General features: G+C 35.6%; 1 protein-coding gene across 9 annotated transcripts in view; it reads left to right on the top strand.

Annotated features, from left to right (window-relative positions):
• ATF1 (activating transcription factor 1) overlaps positions 1 to 24,676 on the top strand; it is a 63,543-nt gene extending 38,867 nt beyond the window's left edge. For 5 of the 9 annotated variants that reach the window (XM_070454440.1, XM_070454441.1, XM_020908148.2 and 2 more), the window contains exons 3-8: positions 1,620 to 1,739; positions 4,367 to 4,467; positions 14,612 to 14,742; positions 17,862 to 18,044; positions 18,133 to 18,292; positions 23,145 to 24,676. In XM_070454440.1, the coding sequence (XP_070310541.1) occupies positions 1,620 to 1,739; positions 4,367 to 4,467; positions 14,612 to 14,742; positions 17,862 to 18,044; positions 18,133 to 18,292; positions 23,145 to 23,289 (840 nt within the window). In that variant the 3' untranslated portion in view covers positions 23,290 to 24,676. Of the gene's footprint in view, positions 1 to 638; positions 761 to 815; positions 918 to 1,619; positions 1,740 to 4,366; positions 4,468 to 14,611; positions 14,743 to 17,861; positions 18,045 to 18,132; positions 18,293 to 18,847 lie in introns of those variants that run through there. The other 4 variants (XM_070454445.1, XM_070454446.1, XM_070454444.1 and 1 more) reach the window with 4 other exon arrangements.
• The last annotated feature ends 536 nt before the right edge of the window (positions 24,677 to 25,212 follow it).

Here is a 25,212-nt window from a genome sequence, read left to right as displayed (position 1 = left end):
GGTGTGTTGTAGCTGTCCAACTTTCCCAGCACTGCTTGCTGAAGAGACTGTCTTTTCCCATTGTATGAATATACAGTATTCATACAATATTGTTTCCTGTGTTGAAGACTGACTGTACATATGTGGGTTTATTTTGGGGCGCTCTTTTCTGAGCCATTCAACTATATGTCTGTTTTTATGCCAATACCAGGCTGTTTTGATTACTGTAGCTTTGTAGTATTGTTGAAGTCTGGGAGGATTATACCTTATGTTTTGTTCTTTTTCTTCAGGATTGCTTTGGCAGTTCTGGGCCTTTTATGGTTCCATATGAACTTTAGGATTATTTGTTCTAGTTTGGTGAAAAGTATCAGTGGTGATTTGAGAGGGATTGCATTAAATCTGTAGATTGCTTTGGGTATTATTGTGTTTTAACAATATAAACTCTCCCAATCCAAGAGCATGGCCTATCTTTCCATTTCTTTCAACTAATGTTTCCTTTATTAGTGTTTTACAGTTTCAGCCTATAAGTCTTTCATCTCCTTGGTCAGGTTTATTCCTAAGTATTTTATTTTGGGGGAATGTGATTTTAAAAGGTGTTTTTTTACACTCCCTTTCTGATAATTTGGATAAATTTTTATATCTAATATTTTGTGACCTAGGCATTCAGCGGATAGTGAGATGAATTTAATCCAACTTTGGGAAAGGATAAAGAACCTTCAATGAAAGTGAATAAGGCATTATTATTGGGGACCTGATGCATACACAGAAAAGAGTCACGAAGGTGATTTTCAGGACTTGAGGAGCAATCTTGAATTTTATTTTGTGTTTAAGCCCAGGATGAATGCTTAGAACCAGTATAGTCTACGAGAAGGCGAGAGATCTGAAAATTTCTGGGAAAGCTTCTTGGAAGAGGTAGAACCTGAGCTGAGTCTTGAAAGGTGATGGGTGGACTTTTCTTAGTTTAGTATTTTATTGTATTTCCATGAATCCCCATCTGCTTTCCACAGAAATAAAATATTTCAACTACAAAATTGAATCATGAAAAAAAAAATTTTTTTAAGATGCTGCCCAAAGTTGGTATTTCTCACTTTTTAAAAAAATTTTAATTTTTTTTTTTGGCCACACCACACATCATGGGGGATCTTAGTTCCCCAACTAGGGATCAAACCTGTGCCCTCTGCAGTGGAACCACAGAGTCTTAACCACTGGACTACCAGGGACGCCGCCCTCTCACTTTTTGACCCTTAATTTCTCAATTGGTTTTTAACCAGCTCTCTTCAGAATGACATGTTCTAAAGAACAATGATGTTTTCATACAGTCAGTTCCACCACCCAAAATATCTTCCAACCCTGTTCCCCACACACACCATCAGGAAATTATATATCTTTCAAGATCCAGCTGAAATAGCACCCTATCTTTGCTCCCACCGTAGATTGGTTTCTATATTTTTGCTTGTATTATAACTCTTTCATTTTATACTGCTGGTGCAATCTCCTGCACACAGAAAATAGCTAATGTGTGATTAATAGATGTGGTTATATATAATAAACTCTAAAATGTGTTTTCTAGTATAAAGAACTCAGCTATCTTACATGCACAGGTATTATATTATGTTAATTGAATTTTTATTTGTTCTTAGATGTCATTAAGAGGATCTGCGCCAGTGACAATTGTACCTCTTCCTGGAGAGCAAGTACAGGTTCAGGGGGTCATCCAGACAGCTCAGTCTTCTGTAATTCACCCACCACACGTGCAAACGGTACAGAAATTAAAAGACTTAGTGGTTGAGAGAGGGGACTTGTGAACCTGGAGTCTTTGGACAACTGAAGTTGCTGTAGTTTCAATATTATAGACCAAGATAACGATGTCTTAGAAATTGGACTATAGAACAAATGAAGTGAATGGAAAAGTTTTAAAACTTCTAGTTTCATGTATATTCTACCCAGTGAAAACAGAAGGCAATTTTGGGGAGAAGCTATTGTTTAGAATTTAAGGAAATGAAAGATTTTCTGAAGGGAAAGCACCTTTTTATCCTAGTGGTATCCTTCACGAAAAAGAGAATTCTGAAGAAAGGGTGAAGAAAGTACCTACTTTATGCTTTATGGTGATCAAATAAAAGAGAGTTCCCTCATTGTCAAGTTCTTACTTATACCTGTCTACCTGTCTATTTACACCTGGCAACAGTAGGAAGGAAAGAGCCATCCTGGGATCTTTGCTTTTTACTCTTTCTCCCCATTTTATCTTCTGGCTCCTGTGAGTCTCAGAATGCCTTTGGTCATCTTTCATTTTTAGAAGCAGCTATCTTGGAAGAAAAGCTGTGTAGCTCATTTTCCCTCTTGAGTATATACAGTGTCTGTGTAGCTCGTTTTTCCTCTTGAGTATATACAGTGGCTTGTATAACTCATCTTTCCTCTTGAGTATATCCAGTGTCTGTGTAGCTCATTTCCCTCGAGTATATACAGTATCTGTGTAGCTCGTTTTTCCTCTTGAGTATGTATAGTGTCTGTATAACCCATCTTTCCTCTTGAGTATATCCAGTGTCTGTGTAGCTGATTTTCCTCTTGAGCATATATGGTGTCTGTATAACTCATTTTTCCTCGACTGTACACAGTGTCTGTGTAGCTCTTTTTCCCTCTTGAGTATATACAGCATCTGCCAGGGCTGTCAGCTCTGGAGCTGCATCTTTCTGTGTTTTTTCCTTTGTGAAAGGTGACTCCTGCATGGTTTTTCTGATTTTTTATGTGAAGATTTTACTCTTGCTGTCATTAAAGGTTCTTCCTCTTAGTTATAAGTAATGTCTTAGTTCTAGCAATTATTTTCTTACTTGAGTTCACTGGGAGACTGGAGTAAATCTGTGGACAAAAGGTAAAACAGCTAAGATTTAGATTAGAAATGGCATATCTGTGATGCTTGAGGAAACAGAAGCGACTGATCTTTTCTAATTTTTACTGTATTGGTTGTTACTGTGGTTATTTATTAACCAGTACTGATTATGACCCATTCTTTCTTGTCCATCAAAAGATAAAGATTTAAGATATAAAAAAGTATAAGTACACTTGAATTCGTTTTTGAAGGTGACTATACAGTGTAAAACACACTTCTTTGGAAATTTAAGATCTAAGTCTAAATAGTTTAGGGGAAGGCTTTCTGTATACAGTAGGTAATTAGAGAATTTATTATGTCGTTTCTAGAAGCCTGTTTTATTTTTTTTAAAAGAAGTCAGGTATCACAATGTAGCTTCAGAAAAATATTGAGAAATGTAATACATTTTAAAAATTCTTATTTCCTCAATTGTAAGATATAACTTAAAACTTGCATATGGTTATTGTGCTGACTAGTTTTAATAGGTTTTCCTTTTTTTCTCTGCTTGAAAGTTTTCTCCTCAACATCTCCAGCACTGGCTTCTCTTGCCTTTCAGATCTCAAGTTAAATATCTCATCAAGAAGGCTTTCACAAACAATCAATAGGTTTATTATTAATGATAGTTGACATTTAATGTGTGCTTGCGCTATGCCGTGCACTAAATGCTTTACATGTATTAACTAATTCAATTATGAAATGAGATAAAGCTAATAATTACCGATTTTTAAGTTTACTTGTGTTTGTACCTGCCCTTGCCAGTGACCTCCATTTTGCCAGATCTAATGGTTGTCCTGGGTCCTTACATTACTTCACCTGCTAGCAGAAGTTGACATGGTTGATCATTCTTTTCTCCTTAATACTCTGTTTTTGCTAGTTTTTCAAGGACACCACGCTCATTTGGTATTCCTCCTGCCTCACTGATGGCTTATTCTTGGCCTCATTTGCTGGTTCCTCCCCTTCTTTCCAACCTCTTACTGCTAAGAATGTCCCTGGGTTTTGTCCTATCTCTCCTTCCTGAGCTCACTCAGTTTTGTGGCTTTAAGGACTGTCCTAGAGAGCTGACTTCCAATATGTATGTCTAGCCCAAAGCTCTTCCCTGACACACAGGTTTGTATATTCAGCAGACTCCTCAATGTCATTATCTATTAACTAGTTATTAGTTGGATATCTAATAGCATTTCAAAGCATGTCCAAAATCCAAATCAGATAGCATTAATGATAAAAAATCTGAGTAGTGTGCATCAGTCTCAAGACTGATATTTTCAACTCTAGTGCAGTAGTATTGCTTTATGTGGGGGATAGACTTCTTAGTTCGGAGCCTGCTGTGTTGTATGTTCCTTTAGTTTAGACTCCTGAAATAAAGTTTTTCCTTTTTCCTTTTATTTCTTTCTTTTAGACCTTAGATTTAATGACAAATGAATCTGGGTGGTAGAAGACAGATCATTTTTTCTGAAAGTAAAACTTAAATTTAATTCTTTTCCCACTTGGTTTGTTCATCTTAGTAAAACCAGTTCTGTTTTTCAGGTATCATCTTTATCAGAGAGTGAGGAGTCTCAGGACTCATCTGACAGCATAGGCTCCTCACAGAAAACCCACGGGATCCTAGCACGGCGCCCATCTTACAGGTTAGTGCTCATGTATCAAATCCTGTGTGTGTTATATTACCACATGAGTTTGAATGGTGTTGTGCAAAGCAAATTACATTAAGAAGGAACATGTGTTTGTATCAGAAGGCACGTGTTAAGAGAGATAGGCTTGAGCCAGGCAGGTTATGAAGGGCCCCTGTTGCTGTGCTAAGGAGGAATTTAGACTTACCTTCTGGCAAAGTATTAGATATCTGTATTTACTTTTAGTTAACTTTAATAGTAATTTGAAAGGACTGAAGATTTCAAGAATTGAACTACTTTGTGTTCCCTTACTTAGCCTCCTAGCTTTTGTCTCTCCCTTTTGTGTGTGTCCCTTTGGTGAAACACAACTCTTCTATATTCTGCATATATTCTAGGCCTCATTTCCTCCTGGAAGCATTCTTTTGTTTATTTCTCTGGAGCTTCCCAAGACCAGGTTAGGTCTTTCTTCAGTGGCATCCTTGAACTGATTCCTTTTATAGTACTTACCTCATCCTGTTAGAATTCCAGTTTATTTATGGGCATGGTCTATGCATTATTTTTTGTGATCCAGGACCTATCAAAATGACCAGCTGTAAGTAGATGCTTAATAATTATTTGCTGAATGAATGGAGAGCTGAAATAGTGCAACTCACAGAAAGCTTTTAAAATAACCTGGGTGATTTCATATAGGGTAGTGGGATATCTTTGACATGGGTGGATCTGAGACATTTCTGTGTCAGAACTGACAAAACCTGGTGACTAGAGGGTAGGAGGAAAGGGAGAGAGAAAAGGATGAAATGTTTTTGAAACACATAAACAAATGCAGTAAGATTTTGGATCTTATAAGAGAATTTTGTATATGCTGTAGAGTCATTCCTGCCTGACAGAACAAATAGGAAAGACTTCATAAAAGATGTGATTTAGTTCATTATCAGTCTGATAAATTTTGAGAGCTAGGAGCAGAGATGGGTTTTGTGAGGCAGAAAGATAGCTTCTTAGGCTGAGGAAACAGGGTAATAAAGGTGGATTATATGATATCAAAGAAGTTGCCCTGGGGACTGGGAACTCAAGGTACAGAGAGGAACGGGTTGGTTTAGCAAGAAAAGGTAAACAGGAGCCTTGTTATCTTATTACCATGTTAAGGAATTGGGACTCTACTGAATAAACAGTTAAGGAACAGAAGAAATTTTGTCTGGAATTTGGGGGAGGGGGTATGTGAAAAATAAGCCTACTAAAAGAAGCTTGTAATCTGAAACTAAAAGTAATCCAGGGACTTCTCTGGTGGTCTAATGGTTAAGACTCCGTGCCTCCACTGCAGGTGGTGGGGGTTTGATCCCTCATCGGAGAACTAAGATCCCACATGCCATACTGTGTGGCTTGAAAAAAGGGTAATCCACTATGAAAGGAATTCCTCAGCCTGAGAAAACAAAGTCCCAACCAGATAAATTAAAACAAACTTACACCTAGATTTATCTTATGAAGCAATAAAAATAAGATCTTTAAAACTTCCAAAGAGAAACGATGTGACCATTAGGCAGACAACAGATTTTTGAACTGTGGTATTAGGAGACAATGGACTAAAATCTTTAAATGACAAGAGAGCATAATAGTTGGCTGAAATTACATATCTACCTGAACAATCACTCAGAAATAATGGTGAAGTTAAATTAAAATCATTTGAAACTGATGTAAGAAATTACTAAAGGGTACATGTCAGGAAGAATAAAATGAAATGAAACAAAAGGAATGTGAATATAAGAATAGTGAATCAAGACATTAATTTAAGATACCATTGACTTTTTAGAATAATACTAATAATCATTAATTTGAGTAGTTTAAAATCAAATGTAAAAAATATACCAGACAGAAACATATAAGACTGGAATGGTCTTCTAGAGTCTTGTATTAATTACCTCTAGACTGTTAGACATAATGACCAAAGGAATACAGGTAAAATGTTTACTTTTCAAATAGGAGGGCTCTCTTAGCACAAAACAGGTAGCTCCTGGATAAGATACTTAATAATGAATTGTGCATTTATAGGAAATAACAGAAATGTCTTCTAATCCTATTCCAATAAATATAAAGCCATGTACAGACAAATACGTGAGCTGAAACCGAATGGGAAGCAGAAGCAAGCAAGCATGACAGACAGCAGAGTACACCCATTGCTTCTGCAGGAAGGGGCCATGAGCCCAAGACTTTGTACTAAGCTGAGAACCCTACAAGAAGCTAGAACATCTGAAACAAAGGTTTTCTGAATTTATCAAAAATCAACCAAATATGAATTTACAGTCAGAAATCAAACATACAAGGAAATAAATCATCATAAGTGAGAATCAAAAGAAACAGTATATAGTCAACTCAAATGCAGAAAAGGTACTTAATAAAATTCAGCACATACTCATATTTTTAGCAAGTAAAGAATAAAAATGGACTTTCCTAGCATACACAGACTTTGAGAACTGAACTATACATACGGCAGATCATAGCTCAAGTTCCAAACTGGCCACTACATGGTGCACACAGGGTCAAGTCTGATTAGCACTGCAGAGTCTTTGAAAACTGAAACTGATGTTGGAACTACAACCCACAGAAGGCCAATCAGAACTTGTGGCTTGGACACAACCAGGTTGATACTCTGCTAAAAGAAGAATATCAAAAATTCTCTGAAGGATTTAAAAGAGTCAGATATTATAATATTGAAAATGTCCATTACTTGGCATACAAAGAACCTGAAAGAATCTTAACTTGTAAGGAAAGACTATCAGCAAATGCCATCATCTCCTAGATGAACAAGATACTGGAATTACATGACAAGGACTCTAAAGGAGCTATTACTGCAATGTTCTGACTAACGAGTAAGGGTAGATTCTCTTAAAATGAATGGAAAGATAGAAACTCTCAGCAAAAAAATAGATATAAAGAGAACAAAATAGAAATTCTATAGCTGAGAAATATAGTTAACAGAAATAAAACCTCACTGGGTGGATTCAATAGAACAGAGGTAAGAAGTTTGTCAACTTAAAGATAGTTCAATGGAGAGTATCCAGTCTGAAGAATAGAGATCAGAAAAATTAATTCTCAGGGACTGGAGAGAGAATACCCAAAGATTTAACATTGTGTCATGTGAGTCATAGAACGGAAAATATGTTGCAGAAGAAATACTTTTGGAAATAATAACTGAAATGTTTCCAAGTTCGGTGAAACCTACAGATTCAAAAAACTTGACAAATCTTAAACAGGGTAAAACACAAAGAAACCCCTGCCCAGACATACCATAATCAAATAGCTATGAAATAAACACATACTGTGAGCAACCACTTATATGACACAGAATGCTGTGAAAGACTATAGATTTCTCACCAAAACTGTGCAGGCTAGAAGAAATGAATAGCATTTTTAAACTGCTGAAAGAAAAGAACTGTTAATCCAGAATTCTGTGTCTTGTAAAAATAACCCTCGGAAATGGAGTTGAACTAAGTATTCTCAGATAAAAGAAAACTAAGAGAAATCATTAACAGCAGAGTTGCTCTAAAATAACTGCTAAGTTATTAAGACCAGAAGAAACTTGGAATAGCAAGATCTGGGCAAATATAATAGACTGTTCTTCTGTGAATAGTTTGATAGTTGAAATATATTTGACAGTTGAAAAAATGACACTGATGGGGCTTTCAGTGTATGCAAAGGTAATATATAAGACAACTTACAAAATAAATGGGATAAGGTAGGGATTTAATATGGTAGTAAGGTTTCTAAGGTTCACTTCAAGTGGTAAAACATTGACTAAGTAGACTTGTTATCTGTATTGTAACACCAGAGCAACTACTAAAGAAACTATACAAAGAGATTTAGTCAAATACACAATAGGTAAATTAAAATGGAGTTTTAAAAAATCTTAACTCAAAAGAATGCAGAAGAATTTTTTTTTAAAGCAAATAATAAAATGTTAGTTTCACTAATATCAATAATTATATTAAGAGAGCATGGGACTTCCCTGGTGGGCCAGTGGTTAAGACTCCACACTTTCCAACCTAAATGTCCATCAACAGAGGAATGGATAAAAGAAAATGTGGTCCACATACACTATGGAATATTACTCAGCCATAAAAGGAACAAAACAGTGCCATTTGCAGAGACATAGATAGACCTAGGGACTGCCATACAGAGCGAGATAAGTCAGAAAGAGAAAAACATACTGTATAATATTGTTTATATTTGGAGTCTAGGAAAATGGTACAGGTGAACTTATTTGCAAAGCAGGAATAGTGACACAGATGTAGAGAAAAAATTTACAGCTACCAAGGTGGGTGAGTGGGATGAATTGGGAGAGTGGGATTGGCATATATACACTGTTATGTATAAAACAGATAAGCTAATGAGAGCCTGCTGTATAGCACAGGGGACTCAGCTTAGTGCTCTGTGGTGACCTGAATGGGAAGGAAATCTAAAAAGAGGGGGTATATGTGTGTGTGTAACTGATTCACTTGACTGTACGGCAGAAATTAAGACAACACTGTAAAGCAACTATACTCTATGATGAAAATCAATGTTAAAAAAGACTGCACTTCCACTACAGGAGGCATGGGTTCCATCCCTGATCAGGGAGGTTCCACATGCCCTGTGGTGTGGCTCCCCCCTAAAAAAAGAGCACATGACTTAAACTCACTAATTAAAAGAGATTATAAAACTATATACCAGTATTCTTTGTGAATACAGACACAAAAATCCTCAACAATTTGTTAGTAAATCAAATACGTTAACAGATAGAAGGTATTATACACCATAATTGAGTAGGATTTATTCCAGGAATGGAAAATTGGTTTAACATCTGAAAGTCAATTAATGTAATAAATCATATTTGTAGGATAAAACCAAAAAACTTACAGTCATCTCAACAGACACAAAAAGCGTTTGATGAAATCGGGGTTAAAGGACTTCCCCAATGACTTATTCCTAAGGAATCTGCCTGCCAATGCAGGAGATGCAAGAGACAAGGGAATGACAACCCACTCTAGTGTTCTTGCCTGGAGAATCCCAGGGAGAGAAGAGCCTAGTAGGGTGCAGTTCAGTCACTAAGATCAGACATAACTGAATGACCAAGCACACACACAGTACCCTTTAATGATAAAAATTCTCATCAAACAAATAGATGGGAATTTCCTCAACCTGATGATGAGTATCTACAAAAGCCCATAGCTGACATATTTAATGGAGAAAGATTGAGTATTTTCTGCTGAGAGCAGGCACAGGACAAGACTATGAATGCTTACTCTTACTGCTTCTACTCTCAGGCACTTAGGCAAGAAAATTAAATAAAAAGCATACTGGAAAGGAAGAAATAAAAGTTTGCAGATGACAGTGATTTCATATATAGAAAATCCCAAAGGATCCACTAAAGAAGAAATAATAAACAAGTTCAGCAGGGTTGCAGGATACAAAATGAATTGTATTTCTCTACACTAGCAATAAACAATCCAGAAATGAAATTAAAAAAAGTCCTACTCATAACAACATAAACTATATAAAAGTACATGAAATTAAATTTATAAATTCAAATTATATATCAGGTCAGCCAAAAAGTTTATTTGGGTTTTTTTCCATATGGAAAAGCCTAAATGAACTTTTTAGCCAGTCAAGTAAATTTAACAGATGTATATAATATTAATACTTGCATATTAAAAACTACAAAACTTCATTGAGAGGAATTTTTAAAAATCTTAACTGAAAAGACATTATGTGTTCATCAACTGGAAGACTGAATATTGTTAAGACAAATTACCCAGTTAAAAAATGAGGAAAAGACTAGAATATTTATCCAAAGAAGATACACAAATGGCCAATAAGCATGTGAAAAATTGCTCAGCATGAATTGTCATTAGGTAAATGCAAATCAAAATAATGAGATACCACTTCAAACCTAGTAGGATGCTTAAAAAATCCAAAACATAACAAATGTTGGTAAGGGGAACAGTGTGGAATTAATCTGGCAGTTCTTCAAAATACTGAAAATATTTACCTTGTAAACCACTACTACTATTGCTATACATCTAAGCAAGAGAAATAACAATCACAGTAAAAGTAAAATGGGTGTATTAGTATCATACAAAATAGACTTGAGAGTAAAACATATTATCAGAGATAAAATCAGTTCACCAAGAAGATATAACAACCCTAAATATGTATGCACTTAACAACAGAGCTTCAGAACACATGTATCAAAAACTTACAGAACTGGAAAGCAAAATAAATCCACAGTTACATTTGAAAATTTGTGTACATCTATCTGAGTATCCAACAGAAGTTACAGCAGAAAATAAGCAAGATTATAGAACTGAACAATACCATCAACCAGTTGGATCTAATTGGCATTGTTAGAACACTTCACCTACATGCACAAAGAATATCCACCAAGAAAGACCACATCCTGGATCATAACAAACCTTAACAAATTTAGAAAAACTGAAATTACACAAAGTTCTTTACTCATACTTGAATTAGACTAGAAGCCAATAAAGGAAAGATAACAGGAAATCTCCATACAGAAATTAACACACTTAGAAATAATCTGTGGTCCAAACAGAAAATCTTAAGGGAAATTAGAAAACATTGAACTTAATGAAAGAGAAAAATACAAAATACCAAACTCAACTCTGTAGGAAATAACAAATCAGTAGGAAACAGAGGGAAATTTACCTTACTAAACACTTTATAGGAAGGAAGGTCTCAAATCAACAGTCTCAGCTTCCACTTTAAGAAACTAGGGGTAAAACAAAATAAGCCTAAAACAAGCAGGAGAAACAAAATAATAGATTAAGAGCAGAAATCAGGGAATTCCCTGGCAGTCTGTTGCTTAGGACTCCATGTTTCCACTGCTGGAGGGTTCAATTCCTGGTTGGGGAACTAACATCCTGCAAGACAAGTGGCGCAAGTGGGGGTGCGGGAGAGCAGAAATCTGTGAACTTAATGAGAAAACGAATAGAGATAATATAACTGAAAGGTGTTTTTTTGCAGGGGTGGAGGGGTGTGGAATCAGTAAAATTGATAATCTTGTAGCAAGATGGCTGGATGATGAATATAAAGGGAAGAGTGGTTGGAGAAGTCACAGGGACAAACCTTGTCAACCATGTCATTTATTCTGATAGGGAACCATTGCACATGAGTGATTTGATCTAACTGACATTTTCAAAAGATGATTGGATGTTGTGTGGAGAAAAGACTGTAGCAAGGAGGACCTGCTAGAGGCTATTGTTCAGTCAGGAGGAGTTGGTGGCATGGACTTGGGGAACAACAGTGGAGGTGATAAGGATGGGTAAGATTCTGAATATATTTTCAAGATAGAGACAATGGGATTTGTTTATGAATTGGATAAAGGTTGTGAGAAAGAGGACAACTCCAAAATTTTTGAAAAGTAGGGCTGATATTTACTGACATGGGTAAGACTGCCAGGGGTAGAAGAATATCTGATACTAGATTTGAAGGTATTAAGTTTGAGGTGCCTGTTGAATGGAAGCATTCAATACACAGTTGGATATGTGAGTTTCGAGTTCAGGAGAGAAGCTGAGAAAATACCATTTTGAGGGGTCATCAGTGTACACAAGGTATTCAGGCCTTTGGGACAGATGAGTTCATTGGAAAGAATGTAGATAGAGAAGTCCAAAAGATGGCTCTTTAAGATTCTCCAAGGTTGAATAAGGAGGATGAGGAAGATTGTAAGACAGTGGCAAATAGTATCTCAAAATATAGTAAAATTAAAGTAAGATATGTGGGAATGATAAGTAACAATTTAGATAATGGCACTCATTGAGAGGGGAAAAGGTCAGGGAAAGGAATTGGTGGTGACATTTTGGTGTATATGTAACTTAATTCCTGTTAAAAATGAGGTATCTGAAGCAAACATGACAAAATGGCCATCAGTTGATTCCTGGTATGTGGTACATAGGTGTTTTACTTTCTGTCCTTTTTTTGGCTGAGCTGGGTCTTGCACAACTTTTTCTCTAGTTGAGGTGAGCTGCCCTTGAGCTGCTCTCTAGTTGTGGTGTGCAGGCTTCTTGTGGCGGCTTCTCAGTGCTGAGCACGGGCTCTAGGGTGCATGCTCTCAGCAGTTGTAGTTCTCTGACTCTAGAGCACAGGCTTAGGAGTTGTGGCACACAGACTTAATTGCTCCACAGCATGTGGGATCTTCAGGAACCAGGGATTGAACCAGTGGCTCCTGCATTGGCAGGTGGATTCTTACTGAGCCACCAGGGAAGCCCTTCTGTACTTTTTGTGCTCAAAATATTTCATAACTTAAAATTGAAAAAGAAATGGGCACAGCATTCCACAGTTTCATGCAAGGCTGGCTGCCTAGGACCATGCAGACAGTTTGTTAAATGTAATCTCGAGGCCTGTCCCGACCTGCTCACTCAAATCATTAGAGGTGCCATTTGGGAATTTGGATTCAATAAGCCTCTCCAGATGATTCTAGTATACAGCAGGTTTGAGAAGCACAGTGTCTGTTCTACAGACAGGTAACACAGAGTTCGTAGGACCGCCACGTCCTTTGTTCTCCAGTGTGGAACTTCTGTTAGTATAGTCTACACTTGTAGTTCCTGGTGGGAAGACTGTCCAGGTTAAGGGCACCAAGCTGGGAAAGGAGCTTCAACATGTGATAAGAGAACATCTGAAGGATCTGAAATTATATGGCCTCCAATGAAGAAAGCCTGATGCAGTTGTCAGATATTGCAAAGCTAGGACATGGATATAGGATTAGGGTATAAAGTTTAACTTTCTCTAGTTTCACTGGGTGGAATTAGCTTTGAATCTAAACAAGGATGAGCTCTAACCATCCAATAATTGAATAGTTTGCTTTTTGAAATTGTGGATGCCTTATTCCTAGAAATAGAAGCTGTTAATAATATTAGAGAATTCCTCGACAGGGTGGAAGTTTAGCATAGGTAACATGAAAGATCTCTTTTAATGCTAAGGGTTATTATTTTTTTTCTTTGTGATTCTTTTTTGTTATTGTTTTTGCACAAGTAGTTAAGGTTTTCTAATTTTTCTCCAACAAACGTGGAATTCTTCAGTAAAAATTTCTTTTTTCTTTTCTTCTCAGAAACAAATAATGCTCCTTCCATCCCCAGCTGTGTTTTGGAAGACCTTTCTTTTCAGCAAGGCATCTTTTTCCATCCTCTTATTTTTGCCTTATTTTTGTGGAGTCAAGTGTACTTCTTGTCAAAATAATGAATTTTATTTATCACAGATACTCTGTGTTTTTATAATAGTTTTTTTAACTTTCCATCAAAGTTAGGAAAATGGACTTCATCCCCCCAATTTATACACACACATATATACATTCTTTTACATATGGTTTATCACAGGATACTGACTATAGTGCCCTGTGTTATACAGTAGGATATTGTTTATCCATTCTAAATATTACCAGTTTACATTCACTAACCCCAAATTCCCAGTTCATCCCCTTCCACCTTGGCAAACACCGGTCTTAGAGTAGTATTTTTTATCTCCTTGTTTCTTTCTGAGAACTATGGATTTCTCTTCCATTATAGAGTTGAAGGCTGAAAAAATAAATTTAATCTATTGATTGATCGCTGCACCATGCAGCATGTAGGATCTTAGTTCCCAGACCAGGAATCAAACCCGTGCCCTCTGCAGTGGAAGTATGGATTCTTGACCATTGGACCACCAGGAAAGTCCCCAATTTGATCTTTTTAAATAAAGGTCACTGACATTATTTAGAAAATGAATAGTACCTTGTACTCAAAATGGAGCCATCTCTCCTATAAAGAGACCTTTTCTACCTCTACAAGCACCTTGTTGAAAAGGCACTCTGTATGGGTATTTGTTCGTTGTCTCTTTTCAGGTCATCATAAACTAAAATACAACCAGCCTGCTAAACAAAGTCTTGTTGTTCAGTCACTAAGTCATGTCTGATTCTTTGCAGCCCCGTGAACTGCAGCACACCAGGCTTCCTTGTCTTTCACTATCTCTAGCTTGTGGTAAAAAAAATAGTATGTGCTAAACAAAGGATTCTTTGACACCACAGTTTAGGTGTCTACTAGATCACTGTATTTTTAACCTGAAATTGAAAGAGGTTTAGTAATTTCTTTTTGTAAAGTTGTCCTCATTGCAAACATTAATAACAGAGTTCTGTTTTTCACAGAAAGATTTTGAAAGACCTATCTTCTGAAGATACACGGGGCAGAAAAGGAGACGGAGAAAACCCTGGAGTTTCTGCTGTCACTTCTATGTCTGTCCCAACTCCCATCTATCAGACTAGCACCGGACAGTACAGTACGTACAGGAATCATTCCCCACCTGAGAGACAGAAAACAACCTTTCTGTGTGAAGGAGTGCTGCAGACGGTCATACTTTAGTAGTCATGATTATTAAAGGGTAATAAGTAACATTTTGAGCCAGAAATAATACAAAGTTCTTTTTTAGCATTATCTCATTTATTCCCTAGAATAATTTTGTAAGGTGGGCAGTTAACAATTTACGAGAGAACTGAGGTTAGAGAGTTAGTCAATTAATATCCCTAAAGTCACACAGCTTGCTAGTGATACATAGCTTACATACTTATTTTGGGGGGTAAGTCTGTGAGTTTTGACAGATGCATGGAGTTGCCTAAGCACCACCACAATCAAGATACTCCATCACCCCGAGAAATTCATCTGTGCTGTCCCATTTGTAAATAACCTCTCCCTTCTCTCATAAGCCCTGTTCTTTAAGTCTAATTGGCTCTTGCCACAAAACAGCTGTTCTATATGACCACTTCTCACCATCTCGACTACCTGGGTTTATACTCTCATCTGAACTACTACAGTATCTGATTAGTTATCTTGTTTCCCATTCTTGCTCTAATAGTTTTCCATATTGTAACCAAAGCAGTTTATTTAAAAAGTCTATTCGATTACACCACTTAAGCTCAAAATCTTCCAGTGGCTTTCTGACACATTTAGAATAAGTCCTACAAGGCATTACATTCAGGATCTGGCTTTGCCTACTCTGATCTCATCTCCTGCCACTTGATGCCATTTGGCCACACAAACTTCCTTGCTGTTTCTTAAACACATGAAGCTCATTTCTGCTTCAGGATCTTTGGAGGTGTCATCCCTACCACCTGCACGTTCTTGACCCAGATCCTCACATGGCTTACATCCTCACTCTTGCTCTGCTTAAGTGTCACCTCCTCAGAGAGACCACTGTGACTAAAATATATTGCTCCACCCTTTATTTTCTTAGGTACTTTCCCAATATAATTACATATAAATGCTTTAAAATATATTTGTTTAATTATAGAATATATGTAATTATAGATTAGCTTATTTGATTTATGAATATAGTTCCTTGAAGGAGAGAACTTTGTCTTGTTCACAGCTATAACCTTGGCATATTGGGCCTGGCACATAGTAGGCTTTCAGTAAAATGTGTTATGAACATACAATTTTAAGAATATATATAGAATATTTTTGAGAACACAAACTGGGGAAAGTGGTTGCAAGGAAGGAAACTTAGGAGCAGAGCTCAGAAGCAGTTGGGAGGTTCACTTTTCATTTTAAACAAAATTGAATTTTTTTAAATCATACATGTACTATTATTTCCAAAAATATTTAAAACAGCATATTAGCAAGTTAAAAGTTACGATACATGGTTTATTATTATGAAAACTATATAGCAACTAGGCCAGTATTTCATATGTTACAATCAAAGTACAGTACATGTTGTATTAAGGACAGTTTGATGCAGCAGAACTTCCTTGGTGATGCAGATGTTCTATATCTGCACTGTTCAGTACAGTAGCTCCTAAGCTGTGTGTGACTACTGATCACCTGGTGAGACTGAGGAACTGAATTTTTTTTTAATTTAAATAGCCATATGTGGCCCATGGCCACTAGACTGAATAGTACAGATTGACAGTAAATTCAACCAGGTAAATACACGTGTTAATCAAGTACAGGAAGATATGTTGCAAAAATGAAAACAATCCTGTATTAATGTATACATTTGCATATACATCAGAAGATGTGTATCTATAATGTGTGTGAATAGATAAATGCATTGGGTCTTAGTTGCGGTACCCGGGCTCAGTAGTTGCAGCACACAGGCCTGGTTATTCTGCAACATGTAGCATCCTAGTTCCCCGACAAAGGATGAACGAATGGCAGGGTACCTCTGTCCCCTGCATTGCAAGGCAATTCTTAACCACTGGACCATTAGGGAAGTCCCTATATTTTGATATTGTATATCAGTCTATATGAGCATAGGGAGATACCAGGAAGGATGTGCACCAAAAATAATGGTTACTTCAAGAGGGTGGTGGGAAATGGCAAGTGGAATAAATAGGGATAATGGGCCTTTTACTTTTTTTTTTTTTAATATATTTTATTATTTTTTGGCTGCACTGGGTCTTCACTGCTGCGTGCAGTCTTTCTCTAGTTGTGGAAAGCAGGTGCTACTCTCTAGTTGTAGTGCATAGTCTTCTCATTGTGGCAGCTTCTCTTATTATGGAGCGTGGGCTCTGGGGCAGGCAGGCGCAGTTGCCCTGTGGCTTGTGGGATCTTGCCAGACCAGGGATCAAACCAGTGTCCCCTGCCTTGCAAGGCAGATTCTTATCCACTGGACCACCAGGGAAGGCTGGACTTGTCCTTTTTATATATATTTATGTATGTATGTAATGTCTGTTACAGGGAAAGAGATTGAAAGTAATTGCTACTCTAAGTTTAAAACAAATCTCTACACCTAAAAAACTTTGTCTTTTCTTCTGAAGTCATTTTATAAATTATGTGGGAATATTTGTGGTATGGCAATAGGGAAAGGCTAAGGATAACTAGAACAGTGTCACCACTGGAGAGTGGAGCTGAGAAAGCCTATGAAGATTTAGTTTTTCATGATGTAACCTTTTATCCTTTCTTAATTTTTTTCCACAGGCACACTTACCTATTCAAAAATTTTAAGGATTTAATTTAAATTTAATTGAAAGATTTTTAATAAAATCTTCGTAATGCTTTTAAATAAAAAAAAAAAAATTACAGACTATGTTACTCTTCCCTTCTACTTATTTTTGCTTTAAAAGTTAGTTGTCAGTGGTATCCCCTTCTCATGCCCCAGAACTGCTGTGACTAACATTTAACAATTAGCATGTAGTGCTCCATAAAGCCCCAAATGACCAATCAGTTACTGTATAATTTAAGATTAGTGCAAAATTTTATCTAAAATACAAAATTTTATCAGAAATGCCAAATTTTACTTCTTTTACATGTAGCTCACCTAAAGTAACCAAGTCATCAAGTGAAATTGCATTTAAACCTGTTTTAATAAAAACAGGTTCTGTTTTTAGTTCTGTTCGCCAATCCTTTGTAGTAAGTGTGTTGTATAGCCTTACATTAGCTATGTTTTCTCTTTGGTTAAAGTTGCCATTGCCCCAAATGGAGCCTTACAGCTGGCCAGTCCAGGCACAGATGGAGTACAGGGCCTTCAGACATTAACCATGACAAATTCAGGCAGTGCTCAACAAGGTACAACAATTCTCCAGTATGCACAGACTTCTGACGGACAGCAGATACTTGTGCCCAGCAACCAGGTTGTTGTACAAAGTAAGTATGCTTACGTTATCTATGGAAAGCATCCCAGAGTAGTTTCAAAGCCACTTATAAATTTTAACTCATTCTTTGGACCACACAGCTGCGTCAGGAGATATGCAGACATATCAGATCCGTACCACACCTTCAGCTACTTCACTACCACAAACCGTGGTGATGACATCTCCCGTGACCCTTACATCTCAGACAACTAAGACAGATGACCCCCAACTGAAAAGAGAAATAAGGTTGATGAAAAACAGGTAAGTAGTAAAATTATACTATCAGAATGGGTAATGTTTTTATAAATCTCAGAGAGATTTTAACTGAGATTATATGTTAGAAATGAGAAGAGTTTATATCAGTTTTATTTTAATTGTTCATCTGTCTTGTATGTTTCTAGAAGATCAGTGAGTCCCTTTGTGCAGTCTCTTATTATTTATATTGACCTAGAGTTCTTCCATTTCTGTTGCGTTCTTCAAATAGCACTCTTAAGCAAAACTTTTTTAACAGTATATTTTATTCTTGTTGGGTTGACAAAGTTAAGTGAAAATAATAATTTGCTGCTTGCTGTTTGTTGACTAGAGTAAGAATAGGGCAGAACTACTAGGTTTCTGGCATAATACCTAGTATACTTATGGATACAGAATTGTTCTTAAAAATGGATTTTGATCATGAAAATGTAGTAGTCATTTAACCCTCAGAAACATTACCTTTCATTTAATATGTATTTTAAACAATGCTGTTTGCATCTGGTGTACATCTGGTATTAAAACTAATTCTTTGAGAAAAAGAATCTAATGGATAGCCTTCTGCAGTGTGTTCCAGAGAGAAGAAAAAAGATACCAATAAACTATATTAGAAACAAAAAAGGGTAAGTAGCTACAGATTACAACAAGTTTTTAAAATTATAATAAAGTTCTATTTTCAGGTCCTCTAGAGTAAGTTAGAAAATAAAAGGATAATTTTCTAGAGCAATAAAAATTACCATAAAAGATCAGATGGATACACTTAGTTACTTCAAGATAAAATGTTTTACTAAAAATAAGAGGGAGCAAGTATCACTGTAAATAAACTTGGAAACAAGGCAGAGACCATCTGTTGTTTTGGAGGTTCCAACAAATACAGTAAGACAAGTAAGTGAAATAAGTTATGTAAATATTAGAAAAGAATCCTATTTCTTTGCTGATGATATGGTTGTGTACCTAGGAAACCCAGAAGACTTGTTAAAAATTACTAGAGCGAGACTTCTCTTTCTGACAATGTAACTTCAGCTGCATAATATTTTTAAAAGCTTGATGAAATATAAAATCCATTCTTTTAAATGATTGGATGAGCATGCAGAAAGAGATCTATTGAGATTAGAAATGAACCAGAAGCACAGGACCATGATGTTCATAAGCACTGAAGCAGCTACTGTATATTCCTGGGGGGAGTTGTTCAGATCTTTGTAATTGGCATAGCTTTCGTATGCAGAGGGGACCAGGGACAGAGTGTAGGGATTCTAGCTTGGAGAACTGCATCAAAGATTTTCTTCCTTGAGGTCAAGACCCAAGAAGATCTACACCCATAACCTTAGAATTGTAACTTAAAAAATGGATCAGGACTTCCCTGATAGTCCGGTGGCTAAGAATCTACCTGCCACTGCAGGGGACATTGATTTGATCCCTGGCCCAGGAACGAAGATCCCGTATGCCGCAGGGCAACTAAGCCTGTGTGCCACAACTGCTGAGCCTGCGCGCCCCACAGCTGTGTTCTGCAACAAGAGAAACCACCTCAATGAGAAGCCCACACACCACAACTAGAGAGTAACTCCCGCGCACAGCAACAAAGATCCAATGCAGTCCAAAAAAATAGATAAGTAAATAATGGATGAGGGTTCATAGAGCCCCAACTGCTTGGAGAAAGCAACCTTAACACAGGGTCTAAATAATTCCTGCACATTGAGTTCTAACAAATATAAGTTGAAAAATCAATACCCAAAGAATTAGGCATCCATTATATATGCCAAGCCCTTAGACCATTTTCACAAAAAATTATTTCCATTTTCTTGAGGAAACTGAGGCCTAGAGAAGTCTAGTTACTTGACCAAGGTTACACTGCCCAGTAAGTGATAAGAGGTAGGATTTAAATTCATGAGTCCAGGTTTTAGAGTCCAGAGTCTTGAGGAATACCACACAGCCTTTTAGAAGCAAGAGTCAGCAGAAAGAGCAGACAACAGAATGAGTGTTGTGAAGTCTTCAGTTATCTAATGAGAGAGACGGAAAGAAGCATGTTTTTCATATTTAGAAAAGAATGTCATTGAAAGTCATCAAAGATCAAGAGACTATAAAAACGATAAAAATTGGAGAAGAAAAGTAAACTGCTACTTTAATTTTAACAAAGATAAATTCATTTGCTTAGACTATCCAGGAGAATAATCTGCAAACTCTTTAGAAATGAAAAAGAACCAGTTCTCTTCAACACTGTACTGGAAATCCTTGCCAGTTTAGTAAATCAGGAAAAAAGGGGGGGATATTACAAGGATTTAAATGAAGAAAATGAAAGCTGTTACTATTTTTTGTATGATTGCCTGATTTAAAAAAAACCAAAGTGGATTTAGAGAAAGGTTACTGTAAGTAATGAATTTATAAGGTTACTAGATATAAAATCAGTTTCAAAGATCAACTGTTTTCTTCACATCAGCAATAAAGAGTTTGGTAAATAATTATTTAAAAGATACTTATATTATCAATAAATGAAATATATGAGAATAAATCTAACAAAAGATGTCCAGGACATTTATGGAAAATATTACATTTTTAGAGACATTAAAGAAGATTAATAAATGGAGGAATATACTATGTCCACAGATATGGAAACTCAGTATTATAAAGATGACTATTTTTTCCCAATTGATCCATAGATTCAATGCAGTTCCAATCAAAACCCAAACAGGTTGTTTGAAGAACTTGACAAGTTGATACTAAAATTTATAGAGTAAAAAGGGTCAAGAGCAGCCAAAATATTCCAGACAAGAATAAGGTGAGGAGATAATCAAATCTTGTTTAAACTGTGGTAATTAAAATAATACTGGCATTGAGGTAGACAAAATCACTAGTGAAATAGAGTAGAGAGCTCAGAAGCACGTCTGTGAATACATGAAACCTTGTTAGGACAGATTATTGAGGGAAGGAGGGACTCCAATAAATGGTGCTAGGATAGTTACGTCAAAAAGTTTCTAATTTCTTCCTCACACCATATCAGATGAATTAAAGAGTATGTGAAAGGTGAAATTTTAAAAACTTTTAGGTTGAAAATATATAATCTCACAGTTTCAAGTGTAGGCAAGTTTCCTTAAAATAACACACACATAAAAAATTAACATGAAAGATTGATGAATCTTCATTAAAATCAATAACTTCTTTTCATTAAAAGAAAGTGACTGAAAATATAAGCTTCAAACCTACAGAAGATATTTGGAACATATCTGCCCCCCCCAAAAAAGATTTCTTTGAAAAAATATAAAGATCATCTGAATTAATAACAACCCAACTGAAAAAAAGTTGAGTATGTTTTTGAAATGATACACAATTCCGCATCCAGAAGAAAATTAAATTGGACTCCTATTTTATACCACATACAGAAGTAATTACAGATGGATTAAAGACAAGTCTGAAAATTAAGCAATAAAATCTTGACAATAAAATTTAGGAATATATTGCATGGCAGTTTTTAATCTAAGCCAAGAAAAAGACTAAAAAAGAGAATTTATCACATAAGAAATAAAAATATTAGAAATCAAGTGGTAGATTAGAAAATAATGTAGAAACAGATAACGGGTTAGTATGTATGATTCACAGAGAGTTCTTAGGGTGTGTGTCTTTCTAGTGATTTCTAACTGTAAAATAGGCAAAAAGTATGAATAACAGGCAAATAAATAAGAGCAGATCCAGAGGAGACTGTTAAACTTCTGAAGATGTTCCGGTTTCACTAGCAGTTAGGGAAGTGAAAATTAACAATGAAATGTCTACATGAAAAAGAACTGTGTACCAGTATAGAGACATCATTAAAATAGTATGTGTTAAAAAAAAAAAAAGCAAGTTGCAGATAATATCTTCAGTTTTTAATTAAAAAAAAAAATTCAAAATACTTGTTGTATCTGTATATAAAACTTCAATGAAAATCCATAGAAATATTCTAACAGGACATGTACAAAACTGAGTGTCAAAGCATTGTTTATGATTAAAAATTGAAATTTAGAGGATTTCTATGTCCAAAGTTAACCAGAGGACCCATACATTTCACTTCTTGGTGTTTATCCAAGAGAAATGGGACATATGTTCTCAGAGACTGGCACCAAGGACATGTGTAGCAGCTAAAACTAGTAAATGGCTCAACAGAATGGATCAACAAATTTTAATGATATCCATACAGTGGGGTATGGATAAACCTCAAAAATATAATGAGTGACAGGAGACCAGACACAAGAGTACATTCTGTATGACTGTTGTCTGAAGGAAGTTCCGTTATAGAATAGGAAAAACTTCATCTTCGGTGATAAAAAAATCAAAACAAGTAGTTGCTTGGGGAGAATGGGCATGAGGGGACTTCTGGGGCAATAAAAATGTCTGTCTTGATGGATGTGTGGGTTATATAGGTATATGCATTTGCCATAGCGAATTGAATTCTGCGCTTAAGATTATTGTGTTTCACTGTATATAGATGATACCTTAATTTTTTTTTAATGAGGGGGGAAAAAAGGATGACCAGGGAAAATTACTGAAGTGCATTTACCATTTAAAGAATGTGAACTTTTTTCTAACTTTTTTCACCTGGGCTTCCCAGGTGGTACAAATGTTAAAGAAGCTGCCTACCAATGCAGGTTAGACATAATAGATGTAATACATGCCGGTTCGATCCCTGGGTCAGGAAGATCCCCTGGAGAAGGGAATGGCAATCCACTCCAGTATTCTTGCCTGGAGAATTCCATGGACAGAGGAGGCTGGCGGGCTACAGTCTATAGGGTCGCAGAGTCAGACACGACTGAAGCGACTTAGCGCACACACAGCACACATTTACCATTTAAAGAATTTGAACTTTTTTCTAACATTGGTTTTTAATGCTTATATTTAGAGAAGCTGCTCGAGAATGTCGCAGAAAGAAGAAAGAATATGTGAAATGCCTGGAAAATCGAGTCGCAGTTCTGGAAAATCAAAACAAAACTCTAATAGAAGAGTTAAAAACTTTGAAGGATCTTTATTCTAATAAAAGTGTTTGATTCTTAAGAAAGAAAATATTTTTGAAGGATCTTTATTCTAATAAAAGTGTTTGATTCTTAAGAAAGAAAATATTTTTGTGGACTTGCCTAAAAATTAGATGGATTTCTTTTTAGTGGAGTTTTATGAATTAAAAGGTCAAAAATGAAGCTTTTTATTTAGATTTTTACAACTCAAAGAGAAATACCTTACGCAAGAGATCTGGTGACAGAGGATAAAGTGGAAAAAGACCTCAAGAAAGTTACTGGCACAACTGGAAGCTCTGTAAAAACTAAACATACTCAAGAAACATTTGAAGTGAACTTTCACCAATTCGAATTTTCTAAATAACAATAGTTGCCAATATTCCAAAAATGGCACATAAAATTTGGTAAATCAAATCTTTAAAATAAATCAATTTACCCTTACAGGTTTGCATTTCTGTTTCCTAAAATTTATCTTATTTCAACTGTGTGTGTGTGTTCTGTTTCTGCCAATAAATTCTACATTGCAAATATAAAAGAAAAGCTAATACATAACTAAATATATAAATTATGTATCTTGATTATATATACTTGTTCTGTTGTCAGGTCTCAAATGGGTTTTAAAAGTCTGTTCATTGGACTCAGGAGGGGTTTTGAGACTAGGTTAACAACTTTTGAGGCCTTGTCCTAAAAAGACATCTAAGGTACATGAATGGAGTATGATGATTTTGTAACATTTTTTATCAGAATGGGAAAAGAATTGTTTAAAAGTTTGATACTTTTAAATAGTTTTTTGGTTACTCTGGGAATGGTGATTTTCTACAAATATTTAATAAATTGTTTTTTGATTCTATATTCTGTATGCAGTTGAATATACATTACTTATTCTGTTGTGCTTTAATAGAATGGAATGTTTACAGGCCCTTAAGATAGAGTATTTTAAAAACCTGAAGATGCATACCAAAGTTTTCCAAGAGGATTTTATAATCAGTTTAATGTAAGGTTTATCAGATTCTAAATACAGTTACTAAGGCAATTTTATGTTAGAGACTATTTTGTAATGTAGTGAATGGTACCTTTATAAGAAAAGTGACTGCCAATATATTTTTATAGCTAATCTTTATAAATTCTAAAGTTAAGTTTTTAATGATTATTTTAAATGTTTATATAGTTAGTAAAAAATATTTTGGATCTCAAAGTATCATTTTTATATTATGGGAAGTAAAGTTTCCAGATTGGCTAATATTTGAATTGTAAGTTTTGTATGCAGTTTATCCAGAGTTCAGAAATGCTGTCAGCACACCAATGTTCAACCTCTGTATTCCAATTTGTATACACTTTGAAATTGTACCGCAAAACTATTGTGCGCTTCTTATACAATATGTATCATATTGTTGTGTATGAAATTAAAGGACATTTGATAAAACTGTTTGCTGAATATAAAATATACTGCTTGATATATGAATGACAAGCTTCCTGATAACCATTTTGTTAATTATACTAACTGTAGTGCATTCCTAGTTTTGAAATGATAAATTTACAAATCTGGGCTGCACAACCTATTTTAAGAAGGGGATATGTTTATATGTTTTGCTTCAGTCAGAACCAGTTATAATAAAGATAGCTAAATATTTTGTTCTACAAGTGTTTAGGACATGGTTAAGGGGCCTGTCATGTAGAAATTTTAATTGATAAATCTAATAAATTTTTTCATTAACAGGGTCAGGGTCTTTTAGAATGGGACTTTTTCTTGATCTTTTAAAAATGGTACTTTTTTTGTTGCTTTGTCAGCAGTTTATGAAAAGAAAGAAAAATCTGAATACCAGTGGAATTACTTCTATCACTAGCCTAAAGCCTGAGTCTTAAAACAGTGGCCCATCAGGCTAAAGAATATTAGGAGGTATGGGGTCAGTGGGTTATATCAAAAGTGTTTTAAAAGTTAATTGATTGGGTGGATGTTAC

The sequence above is a fragment of the Odocoileus virginianus genome, chromosome 24 (genome assembly GCF_023699985.2).
Source record: "Odocoileus virginianus isolate 20LAN1187 ecotype Illinois chromosome 24, Ovbor_1.2, whole genome shotgun sequence".
Taxonomy (NCBI): Eukaryota; Metazoa; Chordata; class Mammalia; order Artiodactyla; family Cervidae; genus Odocoileus; species Odocoileus virginianus.
Note: the sequence above shows the minus strand (reverse complement) of the source record. Positions and strands in the feature narration are given on the sequence as shown.